Consider the following 14,551-nt stretch of genomic DNA (forward strand, 5'->3'; position numbering starts at 1 on the left):
TCCTAGTTTGTCAGAACAAACAAGTAAAGCCGGAACTCCACTAGCTTATTTCCAGACAATTATAAATTATTTGTCTCACATCGACAACATAGAAATCTAACTACTCAAAACATGTGTTAGTACAAAGCATAACCATGGATGAATCCTATGTTTAAGAAGTATGTATATGGTGTGGGGCACACACACACTTCTTATGTACAGGGAGGAATATGCTCATACAAATAGGCATGCTTCTTTGTCCATGTGTTATAAACACAATGAATGCTCTTACTGAATACCTTTTCTGTCAATTTTAACCCTAGTTTATGGCTATGTGAGGTTGATTTGCTTTTTTTTTTTTCACGGCTACTTTGAAGCTGTAAATGTACTTTCTGTTGAAATTCCTCTCCTTTTTAGATCCCCAGAATTTGTTACCAAGGGTTCATCATGAGGCAATATTTCCAAATTTTTGTCCCTATGTTCAGCAATAGTAAGGTTAATGCTGACTATGGCAGCAGAGATAGGTTTGTCATGGGTCAAATAGTCACTTGTAGCAGAGCCCTAACCATGGTGCAAAAGGAAATCTGCTCCTCACTTCTGCAAAGTAAGCTGATCCTTCTTGTGGAAGGAGGAGAGGTGCTGGCTGAATAAGGGGTTGTAGTGTGCAAATAGGTCATGCCAAGCCAGGGGGTGTGCCAGAATGGCCATTCTTTCTGTTCTAAGTTCTAACTGGTGGAATTGTATATGTTTTGCTCTTCTGTCATATTGATCCAGAATGATAAATGACACCAACCAATTTCTCCCGTAGATGTAGTTTTAGTCGACATCTTAGCTGGGATAATAAAAAACAGGAGTCCTACAAGTAAGGCAACAGTTGAATCCGAAATAAAACCAGGGTACCTGAAAAAGAACAAATGTGTATTAAAAACCAACAACAAGAACTTACAGAAGCTAAACATCAATCGATTATGTTAATACCATGTAAGTATAATAGTAAGGGTGGTATAAGCTATTTATTCTGGATAATCTGTTCTAAAATCTATGGATTTCCAACTAAATGACATAATTTACTACAGCAAATAATCTCAGATCACATTCCTATTGTCTTCATATTTATCCTTATTTTCAATACCAAATACGCACATCCAGGCAAGCTAGGCTAATGTGGCAAATTTTCCTTTTAGGTAAGCTTACATATCTGTTAAACAATTTCTCCTTTGAATTATTTCTTTTAATCGTATTGACAGAGAATTGAATTTGAAACAATTGCTAGAGTAGGCAAAGCTTCATATAATTGATATATAACATCCTAGCATCCCTTCGATCAAATTGTAGCAAAGCATGCTGCTACTAGAGTCTCCCAAAATTCTATAAATTGTGAAAAGAAATTGATCTGTTTTCCAAGGTATAACACCTGCTTCTGTGGTTACAGGCCCTAGCCATATCATACAAATGAAATCAACCCCTTTAATGCTTTGTACTCTGTGAAACTCAATTAAGAATATAAATTATTGGAGTGGTTTGTGCAATGCTCATAAATGATGGTTGTACAAATTAAAAGCGATTGGGGAGCAGATGGGGTCTTAGAAGCACCAGGCCATTCCAACAAATAAGACAGGTTCCCAGAAGCCTCAATAGTTAAGAAACACCTGGAGATCAGACATAAATGCAATAGATATATAATTAGAATTCAGTTTTAAAAGTCAGCAACATTGACTAGTGCATTTTTGCAACATGAGAAGAAATATGCACATCCTAATGATTATTTTGCTACCTTGTAACTCAGTAATGTTTACATACTAAAGAAGTTTTTATACTTATGTAATGTACCGAAAAATCTATTAAATATATAATCAAGGAAATGTGTTATCTTTCTCCATCTAACAATTTGTAAAGCCGTCTGTTTTCCTTAAATATACACTTATGTCCTTTCATCATTGACTATCTACCATAATATAATTTATAAACAAACTTGACTCATATTTATAATTGTATTGTTTCTTATTTATTTTATTTCAGTTATAATTTTTGGTTGATTTTTTTGGCAAATTGGGCCAGGCATCATGTAACCAGATTTTGTTTTATTTGAAAAGACACATTGAAGTCAGTCCAAGTTCAAACAGATGGAATGAAAACGTTAGGTAAACGTAGCTATAAATCTCGATATATCATTCTGGCTTTAAGAATTCTAAATGCCTAGAACCTCTACATAACAAATATTAATATATTCTATAGAATATTTGCCTTAAGTAACATCAAGGCATAAATGCTGAAATAATTTATCTTCAAAAGACTTAAAGTGATGATTATTTTAACTGTTATTTTTAGTTTATTATGGAATTAATTTAGGTGATCTCAGTATTACAAAATAATAAGCCTATGCAAATTTTATTTGCTTTGGGTTTGCCAATTAGATTTATATTTTCAAATCCCATCTTCTCTCAAACATTTGATTCTTTCCTATTGTTATTTCTCAGAATTCTAGGAGACATGAGCACCTGCCCATAGCCAATACACTGTGTTCCTGCTACAAACAAAGCATGTCCTGTATTACAGTTTCTTTTAATAAGGAATGGCAAATAGAAGTTGATTATGTTGAATTTCCTATTTGGATTTCTGCCAGGTTTTATTAGCTATTGTCTTATTTCATTTAGTTCATACATACTGGTGTTTAGAGAAAGAATCTCCCTATCTAGGATGGTAGGAGTTGGATTTTAAAAAGGGGAATAATTATTTTTTATGTTGTTCTAGATCCTACCACAAAACCAGAAAGTACTAATGAATTATTAAACAATTACTTCTTTTAAATACTTGGATAATACTTTTTGTTTGTACCTCTCAAAATAAACAATTTTATTTTTAAAGGAAATAAAATGTTTGTAAAGTTGAAGTTGATCCTTAAAAAAAAAAAATGCTACCACATTGCATTGCTTGACTTGTGTAGTTGTTAGGAATTTGAATTCAGACTTTGCACTTTTTAAAAAGTGTTGGTAATGCCTGTAAAACCAGAAGTTCTAATTCAGGGAGGGAGGAATTTCTTTATTCCATGTGGGCAGAATACATTTGACACAAACAATTTTGGTTTCTGCCCCACAATGCATGGATTTTTGTGGAGGATGTGAGATAGGAAGTCCAAGTAAGAAATCTGCTGAATTTAGAAATTAGAGTACTTTAGTGAAAGATAGATCAGGAACAAAAATCTCACAACCAAGTTATTTATATTACATGTAGGCTGGCCCTAAATTTAGAAAATTATGCTATTCTCTTCCTCCTCACTTCACATGACTCAGCAATGACTGCTTGTATATAAGACACTGAGAGATAAAATTAACTCTGACCTAGCTCCCAGCATCAGCTTTTAAAATCTCTCTTATCACTTATTCAGGAATTCCTTATCTATAAAAGGGAGGCTGGGCTGAACTCATAGTGAACTGGTGCAAAAATGTGCATAAATAGAGAAAAAGACAAGATATTGAACCAAATAAATAGTCCTCCACAGAAGCAAAAAAATAAATAAATAAATTGATAAAATACACAGAATATGAATTTATATAAGATTATTAAGAGGTGTTAAGTGACATTTATTTCGCACAACAAACATTTATATAGCACTTTTATAGGGAGAAAGGCCACACTGTTCTAAGTGCTATTATCATCTTTATTGAAGAAACTGAAAATTAAGGGACTTGCCCAAAGTCAATGGAAGATCCAGGAATGAAGTATGGCTCCAAAATCTATACTCCTAACTGCCATAGAACATAGCCTTTCTGCAGATTATATTTCCCATTCTGTCAGAATAGTCTTTTCTAATGGACCTTGGGTTTTAGTGACAGGGTAGTATGGTTATCATTTATATGGTATTCCCTTAGATTTCAATCCTTATATTTAGTTTTTTTTTCTAAAAAGATTACAAGTAAAAATATATTTTCAAGGGAAAGGAAGAAAAAAATCTCATACAGTATTCTGGAGTCACAGGAATCACATAGGAGGGAAGCAGAGTATAAAATGGGAAAGGCTGACAAAGGTAGCATGGAACACTCACTTTGAAGCAAGTGCGGACCAGCCAGAAACAAACCCAGGATCTCGGGTAAACCACAGCAGGGCCATCACGATGAAGAGGACCAAGGTCACAATTTCTTGATACCTGTGAAAAAATTCCAATGCCATCATTTCTTGTTTTCTCAGTCAAGACATTTATAGAAACTCCCTGAGCTATTTCCAGGAGTAATCTTAGCAGAACACTAAACACTGTAAAAGTTGGATGTGTCAATAATTTGAGAGCATCAGCGCAGGTAGGAAAAAACCTTACTCCCCTGTGGAATCTCTCAGCTTTCCATTCTATCTGGCAAATTTTAGTTAGACCACAGGCTGTATTTTGTCATGTTTAGTTATATTCACAACGCTTAGCAATTTGGGGGTCCTGATCAAGTGTTATAAATAACACTTGATAAATAGTGTTATAAATAACACTCTCAGGCACGTAAGTGCTGATTTGCTTTTTTTTTTTTATTTCGGCATATTATGGGGGTACAGATTTTAAGGTTTCAATAAATGCCTTTCCCCCCTCCCCCCACAAGTCTGACTTTCCAGCATGACCATCCCACAGATGGTGCACATGTCACTTGTTATGTATGTATATACCCGCCCCCCTCTTCCCTCTCCCCTCCCTATTCAGCTCTAAGAAACAACGTTGATATAGCACATCTTATATGTTCCTGGTTAGAGCTGGAACCCATACTACTAAGTGAAGTATCCCAAGAATGATTTGCTTTTAAATAGCTTCTTGCAATATAAGCAGCACATATCTCTGGGTGTGTGTGTGTGTGTGTGTGTGTGTGTGTGTGTGTGTGTCTTACCTCATTGGCCCGAGTTTTTGGTATTCATTCTTAATCACTTCAGCACAAGCTTTTTGTTGGAATGTTTTGGTTTTGTCACATTTGAACATCTTGAAACTGAAAAAATAATTCAGCCTATTATTTAAAGGATTCTTTCCCTATCACCCTCCTTTATGAAAGACACTTTTTGTGAAATCTTCATAAAATATGAATCTCCCTGCTAATAACAAAAATCTGTGCTTTTTTTCCTCTATTTCTATTTCTAGCTCCTTCTTTGAATATCCTATCCCCTCTTTTCTGTTTTTGCCTGGTTTTCTCACTTATCAAGGCTTAATTTTTGTTGCATATTTTCCATATCTTCCACCAATTTCTTTTTTTTCCAAGTCCATTTGCACCATTGGAATTTTGACACATGCTGCTTATCACTAAGTAACTCTTTATTATATATTTGACCATTAGATTATATTTTCAAAATATGTTTATGATATATCTTGGTTGTTAATTGTTGCACACAGACAAGTTTTATCCCACTAGTTAGATAAATTATCCTCAGGGAAGGATAGTGACAGTGTCATAGATGTTTTCTGTGGCCCTGTATCTCTGAGCACTGGCACGCACAGTAAATACTTGACTCATCAACTCAATAATATCTTTGGCAAATTTATAAAACCGTTGATGTCAGATCCATCAATTTTCACAAAGCATGATAAACTTGAGTTAAACACTAGGGCAGGGAAGTCACATATACTGATCATAGTCAGAGTCCAAACTAGGTCTATTCTCAAAAGTAAAACCAACTCAATTAAATTTTTTTTTCTTTAAGCTTCTCCACCCTTAATAGTATCCATGATACAATAACTGCCCCTCTTCATTATTTTTTACTGCTTGTTTAGTGACCTCTTTCCCCTGTGACTAATTTTTCTGTCCTTAAGTCCAGGGTCTTCAAAACTTTGGACAGTTTTTATAAAATACTTCTCTAGATGTAGATTTGTAAAATGTCCTCCAGAGGAAGAAACAAATAGGAAAATAGCCAGATTCTTATGGATTATGTCTTGGAACTTTTATGAGTAGCTCAGTTAGTTTACATTATATGTAGGTATAAAAAGCAGGGACATTTTCTTTTCTAAAACTGCTGGGGTAAACATGGATATTTATGAGAGAGTACATAGGAAAACTGGGGTGTTGGAAGAGTAGTTATCACTCAGTTACAGTTACATTTGTTCCTGTAACTCTGTTATGTACCCTTATTTGGATGTGATTCCCTTTGGAGCAGCAGAATTTCCATAATTCTTAAGCCACCCATCCTATACATTGATAGTCACCCTCATGCATACACCCCAACACTGAACATAAGTAGATGGGCGTTGTTGCATTTATAATCAATGAGGGATCAATGGGAAATTTCCTTTTACAATCTCAATTATATTACTGACTAGTACCAGTCTTGGAATTTTGTCCCTTGTTGCAATACAAATACTGCATATCATAAGAAATATAATATAACTAATCCTCAGGCCACCTAGAGAATCATCTGTAGAAAAGAAAAATTAAAGAAAGTAGTTAAAGAAAGAGAAAAGGTCTCTTTAGAAACTATTTTGTACCCAAGTTACCACATATATACTTTGCTGTTTTGGTTGCAGGCAATAAATAGTTAAGTCAAAAGCCAAATTGGCTTTGCTACAGATGAAGGTTAATGCCTTCACAAAGGAACTGACGAAGCATATGACAATGCATCAGCCTCTCCATTTAAATAGGTTCAGTGGCACTGACATATGAGCTTCTCTTCCCAACTACGTTGGAGTCATTTATAATGGGTGAGTTAACTGTGTTAACAGCCGACACACTAATCAGAATGTAAGCTGGTCCGCCAGGGGAGCAGCTGATAATTTCTGTTGTCGATCTAAAACCTCTGGAGGTGAACATCCTGGTAGACTGAAAAAGACACTGAAAAATTAGCTGGAGCATGGAGCCATGCAGTGTCTAACCAATAGTGGACACCAAGGGGACTGTTTAAACATGCCACTGATCGCGATTTATGGACTTTGCCTAATGTATACACGTCACGGGATATTTTTCCTCACGGCAAGCACATCTCAATATATTTATTTGTCCCTTATCTTCTCAACTTCTCCTTTTGAAGTGGTAGGCCATTTTAAGATAATGAAAATGGTTTCATATATATTTTATAATGGCATTATATGTAGCAACAAAGAATGAAACAACCGTGGGCCTGTGACTCCACGGACTTGAGACCCCTGTCCCTTGTCTCCTGCATTGCCACCTGAACAGTTGAATAGGCGCTCAAAGGCTTGGCTGTCCTGGAAGAGGCACTTAGTATGCATCTGGCCTCTACCCATTGATGCCCACCTGCTGAAGTCAGTGACATTCCACACATTGGCCTCAACAGGAGGACTGCCACATGCTGCTCCCACAATCTGGATAGAATTTTTTTAAAAAACATCATCAGTACCATCTTCTCACTACTAACAAAACTGTGTCAGTTCTGGGGAAAAACTAGAAATAGGAATGCAGAGGGGAGAATGTCAGTCCTCATATTACTAGGCTTGGAAAACATGGGCGCAGACATGGAGCTGCACCTGATTGCAGTGAGTTGTTTTGCAAAGGAAGAACAAATAGCTGACTTCAGCCTCACTGGCTTGGTGAATAACGCGCTGTTTTATTCAAAGGTCACTGGAATTATTTAAGTAAAATCCTACAGAAATGAATTTGAATTGTTTTATTTTTCAGGAAAGAAAATTCTCAAGGGTTGATAAACAGCTATTTTGCCTTTCTCTTTGGAGCGTTGCGAAATGATTTGAAAATACGCTGCTGCATTTTAGATTTTGCTTAGGAGCCCTTCACATTTTAAAATGCTTCCTGTCATCTAAGTCATTAACTCATTGGTATTTATGAACTACCAGCTTTGATCCCAGCCTATACAAAATATTGAAATTCTCTTTGATACATATATTTAACATTTTAGCAGCATCAGTAAGTCTATATTGATCAATAATTCTTACTTTAACTTGTATGTATTCAATGTGGATCCATGTGTGTTAGAATTATGGCTTGGAAGTGATCTTACTGATCTTTTAGATAAATTATCATTTGGCAGCTGAAGATGCTGAGACTGAGAATGGGTCTGGACTTGCAAGAATCACTCATCTGGCCTTTGAGAAGCCACAATTTTATCCCTGGTCTTGTGATTCCCTAATTCAATATTCTTCCCACAGAGAACATTCTCAGGTCTTTATTTTCCTTGATATTTTGAAGGTGACATCAATTTTGGTGCCAACATGAAGCAGGAAGCCTGCATGCTACAGATTAAAGTAACTTGATAACTCAAGGAAATCCCCACATTAAATCAAGTGGACAAACCTTAAAATTCTACTTCAATCCGTTGGACATAACAATGAGTGTCCTATGCCCTCCTGGCCTAGTAATATCTTATTGGCTTAGGATTCAAAGTTCACCTGAATGGATTTGCTTTCTACAGACTCTCTTCCACAGCCAATGTTGTTTAAATGAGGGCCTAACTTATTCATCAAATATGTGTTTTTGTTTGTCACTTTTGTGGGTAAGAAAAAGGCAGAAATACAGTGTGCTTGGCCTAAGTGAAAAAGTACTGGATAAGGAGGTAGGAACTTGAAACTTAGACACTTTTATTTATCCTGCTTATATAAAATATTTACTTACTCGAATCCTAGGAAAAGCCAATGAAGCCAGATCCAGGACAAGAATAGAATAATAATAGCAGCCGGGAAGGAAAATATAAACCATGATCCAAAGTTGATGCACTGGCAGTCGGGATAGCGTCTGCGTGAAAATACAGAGAGGTGTTCAGGGAAGGAGGGACAAGTGGAACCCTTTAGGATGGTCATTGGGAAGCAGAAGCCCACGTCTTTCCTGTGCTGCTGGTAAGAAGGAAGCCCTGAGATGTTCTCACCGTTAAGTAGTTTTACTCCTTGCCTCCTGACTTGATTGTGTAACTGCATAATTATTGCTGTATCCCACAAAAGCAAGAATGGACATGTTTTGATTTGTGTTCCCTACATTCAGTCTCTAAGGAAGTGCTTGGGAGAAAACCCAGCACAGTACTTGATATTTATTAAATGTGTAGGAGGGGGAGTGTGTTTTGTTGTTACTACTCACATCATCAGTATTTGAGTGAGTAAATACAAATAAGCAGACTTGGGAACAAGCAAAAATTAACAGGATTGAATGTTCCCATTTTCCCTTGGTAGCTGGAACCCCTGGGACCTACGAAGGGACTGTGATCCAGCCAGTCTCATGTCTCCTTGCCATTTTCCCCTCTGATCCTTCTGCCTCCAAAGTACTGCAAGCATCTCATCGGGCATACGATAGCCCTTTTTTCCTAGAACTAGATTATGTGTAGGGGATCCGTCAATGGAATAACACTGCGCCAGATAAAAATAATGAAAAGGTTCTCTGGAAAACATCAACTCTTTCCTTTAACTTTTCTAGCTATTTTTAACTTTTAAATTCACATAATAACAGAATAACAGCAATAGAAAATGAAGGTCAGATATGAGCACAGTGTCTTTGGTAACCTCACATTCATTGTTCTAAAATGTAGTCTAAATACCAAATACATTCTCATAGAGTCATTTATTTTATAATTATGGAAAAAAATAGGAAATTTGAGAAACAGTTGTCTTTAATATTTTTTTTCTTGCGGCAATAACACAAAGCCAGAGCTGGAAATCTAAAAAATACAGAAAATGTATAAAAGTAATAAAAATATCATTAACATATTTTAAATAATTTTGAAATCATAAAATATATAGAACTTCATAGAAACAGATTTTCAATGCTTGTTCTATTTAAATCATATCTTGTATTTTGTCATTTAAAAAGGATTATGTAAATAAAATGGCTCATAGCTACACCTATGTAGCAAATTTATGTATTTCAGAGTGTTTCCTCTACTTTAAGATGGTCTGTAAGTGATGCAAATACTTAAAAACAATAATAATAGGTTCTCAAAAGTCTAGATTTCTCATGTGTTCTATAACTTTCTTTGAGCTTATGAAAAGTTACAAATCTCCTTGAGCCCCAGAGTTATCCTTAGCAACTTGGGGACAGTTTTTATCTACCCTGAAGAGACACCAGGATTAGCTTACATATGAATGCAATTAGAAAGTGGCAAATAACAATGGGAAATGTTGGCAAATAGATAGAATTGGATGAGTGGAAAAAGGCTTTATCACATCCCTGAGGCTCTATTGAAAATTGCTCATTTTTGAAAAATGTTTATTGTCTTCAGTCAGAAAATAAAATAAGGAATAAAAGGCTTGAGCTGATTTCCTATCAACTTATGAGGCTCGAATTACAAGATGACCTGTGTTATTCTGTTCAACAAGCATAATGACACCCAGACATATTACTTGGATTAGGTTTAGAACAATGTCTCCAGGTTGAATTTAATTTTTCACCATCTGTGGCTCATACCTTGAAATCTGGCTGCATTGCTCTACCTGCCCACTGGAGAGAATCCTGTAAAATATGTTTGACTAAAGAGGGGCTTTTTTGAATTTTTGCTTGGAGGGATAGTTTGTTTAAAAAAATGAAATCCTGAAAAAGTTAAATTTTGTTGTTTTGTTTTTCTTTTTTTCTTCACTAGGTAAGGAAGTATATAAACAACCACATAGTACTGTGACCTCTATAATCATAGCCTTTACCCTTAGACCTATAGTGACTATTGTGAATAAAAAATGGAATGAATGGCATACTCTAGGGCATTAATTTTGCTGGGATGTTCCTTTTTCACTTTTCCTCATATCATGCAAGTGAAGTGACTGCAAACATGTGCCTAAAGCAAATATAGATTTCTTCTATCATGAACTATGCTAAGAAATTAAATTCTGATAAAAATCTTTTTCTTTTACCCAACACTGTTTGGGTGTCCACCATGTAAGTACTCATCTAGCTATTGGCAACACAGTGGTGAATGAGATGGATGTGGTCCAGGCTCTCATGAAGTTTACATGAAAACAAGGCACACGGACAGTAAACAGGTAAGCATGTAATAAAATAGACAATAAAACAATAATGTAATATTATAGTGCGGAATAAATTTTACATAATGTGGTCAGGGTAGGTGATGTTTGAGATGAGATCTAAATAGCAAGAAATCGTGTGAACAACTGGGAAACAGCACTCCAGAGAGAAGAAATGGCAGGTACAAAAGCCTTGATTTAGGAATGAGTTTGGCGTGTTTGTGGACCAGACAGGTCAGGGGAGAGGTGCAGATTGACGATGCTGTGTCCTGTGCGTGTTGATTTGAAATGTTCGTTACTTTTCCAAGTGGTCATGTTGGATAGGCAGCGAGATAAATGAGTCTGGAATTCAGAGTACAGGGCAAGGATAGAGATATAAAACGTGTCGTTATCAGCAGATAGGCAGCATCATAAACAATGAAAATGGGTATGATAATTTAGGGAGTAAGTGGAGTTGTAGAAATTAAGAGGAACTGGCAGTACACCCTGGGGTACTCTAAGTTTTAGAGGTCAGACAGAGGTGTAGGAAGGAGCAGATGAGCTAAGCACTTTTAATTCTAACAGAAATCCAGTGAGGAAAGCATTAATATCCATTGCACAGGAAGAAACAGCTAAGGGGATTAAGCAGATTGCTCAAGGTCACAGATTGTGCAGGCAGTCAAGTTGGATTTTTAACCCTGGAAAAGTCTAAAACACAACTTCTTTTCATTAGCCCCCCAGGTCCTCAACTTCAGCTCCCAGGTGAAAATAAAAAATGCCATATATATTGCAAAATATCCATAGGCTAGAGTCCAGACTTTATGTTTTAAGGGCATTTTAAAACAACTATAGAAATGATCGTATCATAACACAGAGACATGCTTTAACTTAAAGCACATGTGCACATCACTGTTGACACTTAGGAAGATAATGTCACTGCAGCTCTTATGCTCAACTACAAAATGACAAATAACCTTGATACCAATGAGATGCACAGAAATGGCTTGAAAAAAGTGGATGCAGTTGTGGTAATTTACAGCCTTTTAATAGATTTTGGCCATTAAGAGTCACAATAAGCTAGTATCCACCACACTGATGACAGTCCTTTTGACTAATGACAGAATTGATTATTTCTGAGACAAAGCCACTTTGCAGTGTTGTGTGTGTACACTTCCAGAAGTTGCTTTACAAAATGTTAACCATTTGTTATTAAAGATCCAGGCTTAGATTTCTGTCAGCAATAGCAAAAATAGAAGCAGTGGCAATAACAATAGCCAGCATTGTTGACAAGTTGATATGTGCCAGGCCCTCTGATAGAGCTACATTGTCCCCATTATGCCATCGAAGCTTCACGATAATGTTGTAAGTTTGAGTATTGTCCCCATTTTACAGATGAGGAAACTGATGTTCAGAGAAGTTAAACTAATATATGGTAGGCTTAAAATCTGAACTAAGGTCTAAGTCCAAATTCTGTGATGTTTAAATTTCTTTTTTAAATTTTTTTTAAATTTCAGAATATTATGAGGGAACAAACATTTTGGTTGCATTTAATGTCTTTGCCTCACCATACCAGGGCTACAAGTGTGTCCTTCCCCCATACAGTGTGCTCCACATCCATTAGTTGTGAGTTTACCCACTCCTTTGCCCCCTCTCACCTGACTGGCACCCAGTGAATATTACTACCATGTGAGCACTTTAGTGTTGATCAGTTAGTACCAATTTGATGGTGAGTACATATGGTGCTTGTTTTTCCATTCTTGTGATACCTCACTTAGTAGAATGGGCTCCAGCTCTATCCAGGTAATATAAGAGGTGCTAATCACCATTGTCTTTTGTGGCTGAGTATATAGTATATATATATACCACATGGTATACATATACCACATTTTATTAATCCACTCATGTATTGATGAGCACTTGGGTTGTTTCCACATCTTGGTTTTGTTTTTGCAATTGTGAATTGTGCTGCTATAAACATTCGAGTGCAGATGTCTGTATTATAGAATGTCTTTTTTCCTTTGAGTAGATGGGATTGCTGGATCAAATGGTATTTCTATTTTTAGCTCTTGGGGTGACTCCAGCCAATGGTTTGGTCTGATAGGATGAAACAGCTGGTCTTTCTAGAACCAGAGTAGGAAGTAATGGGTTAAATGTGGGATAGTATTTATTACTATAGTGTTAGGAAAGGAGATTAGGTGGTGACTGGAAGAGTTTATCAGTAGAAAAGAAGAAGGGGAAAAGGGCCAGGTAGAGAGCATTAAGCAAATAGGATTTTCCTAATTGAAGAGCCAATAAAAACCGAATGAATCTGCAAGATTACAATAGGAGGTGGTGAAACAAATATTTCCAGAATGCCCTGCTCCAAGGATTTGTTAAGGCTAATGGTGAATTAATCACAGAGGAGAGTAGGGTTTTCAGAATTTAGGTGCCACAGCTCCTAGTTTCTAAAATTAAGAATGCAAGAACAATTTCATACTTCATAACTGAATTAGATAATTGACTCAGTCTTGTTAATATTATTCTGAAATTCTACTTTCCAAACCACACACACATTAGTTCATGAGACTGGCAACAAAGGAATAGTTTAGTCTAACAGACCATATCTCCAGCTTTGCTGATATTTTAAATAATATTTATTATGTGTACATATTTATATTTTATAAAAAGAAAATGCAACAGGAGAATATGAATGTGCAAATAATTCTTACTTATGTCTGGCAGAAAACGTGTTTTGTTTAGAAGTTTGCCATCGTGGCACCATCATTGATGGTCACAGATCTGTGAGGCAGTGAAGCTATAGAATGAAAAGGGCCCTGGGATTCAGGCCACCTGCCTCTACTTACTGGCTCCTTGGCTGAATAGTAATCATCACTTAAACTCTCTGAGCCTCAGTTTCCTCATCTGTGAAACGAGGGACATGTATATATGATTTGAAATTCCTCTGTCTTCACTTGTTCTCTTCTTCTCTCCTGTTCCCACTGAGGAGGATACATCCCTCTTTATCAAGACAAACATTTCCATTCTTGCTTCTAATTTCATTCCATTTCCACTAGACTCTATTCTGATCAACATTCTTTTTACTTTTTTAAAAAATCTCATGTGTCTCTGTTTTTACTGTCCCCTTTCCCTGAATATAAAACCAAACAGATATCTCACCCTTGTTCTAAAAGAAGGCTCTGCTTCTGATCATACCAAGCTTGTTCTTTTCTTCTTTTCTTTGTCAAACTTGAAAGAACCATCTAAACTTGCTGCCTTCCCCCCCCCCACTACATGCTTACTCCTTAACCATTTTCTGTCTGATTCTTTTAACCTTTCTTTCCCATGTGACCATTTCCACACCCAAGAATTTAGTTTTTGCTTTTATGTATACAGACCCCTAAATATATACTAACTCAAATAATGCATTTGCAAATGCCTACCGAAAATCTCCTATGGATAGACTTTCTGCAGGCCATTTCAATGCATCCAAATTCAAATTTATTAATTTCTTCAGTGAATCTGCACTTTCCCATGTCTTCTCAAGGAGTTCATGGCATCGTCGTCTATGCAGCCTTATGGAAAGAAGTCCCCAGAGTTGCCCTCACTCTTCCTTCCCCTTGAATCCTCACATCTAATTACCCATGACCTTTTGACATTGCAGTGTCTCAAGTCTAAATCCTCCTATCACTTCACAACTACTTCTGCCGTTCATCATCTGTCAGCACTTAGATCATGGCCTAATTGGTTTCCTGTCTCCAG

At 36.3% G+C, this 14,551-nt stretch overlaps 1 protein-coding gene across 1 annotated transcript in view; it reads right to left on the bottom strand.

Moving 5' to 3' along the window:
- SLC13A1 (solute carrier family 13 member 1) overlaps positions 1-14,551 on the bottom strand; it is a 78,508-nt gene that overhangs the window by 13,441 nt on the left and 50,516 nt on the right. Inside the window, exons 8-11 of the mRNA XM_012751842.3 lie at positions 8,511-8,630; positions 4,836-4,931; positions 4,022-4,123; positions 773-879 (exon numbers count right to left, since the gene is read on the bottom strand). Coding sequence (XP_012607296.2) covers positions 773-879; positions 4,022-4,123; positions 4,836-4,931; positions 8,511-8,630 — 425 coding nt within the window. The remainder of the gene's footprint in view (positions 1-772; positions 880-4,021; positions 4,124-4,835; positions 4,932-8,510; positions 8,631-14,551) is intronic.

Source organism: Microcebus murinus, chromosome 9 (assembly GCF_040939455.1).
Source record: "Microcebus murinus isolate Inina chromosome 9, M.murinus_Inina_mat1.0, whole genome shotgun sequence".
NCBI lineage: Eukaryota > Metazoa > Chordata > Mammalia > Primates > Cheirogaleidae > Microcebus > Microcebus murinus.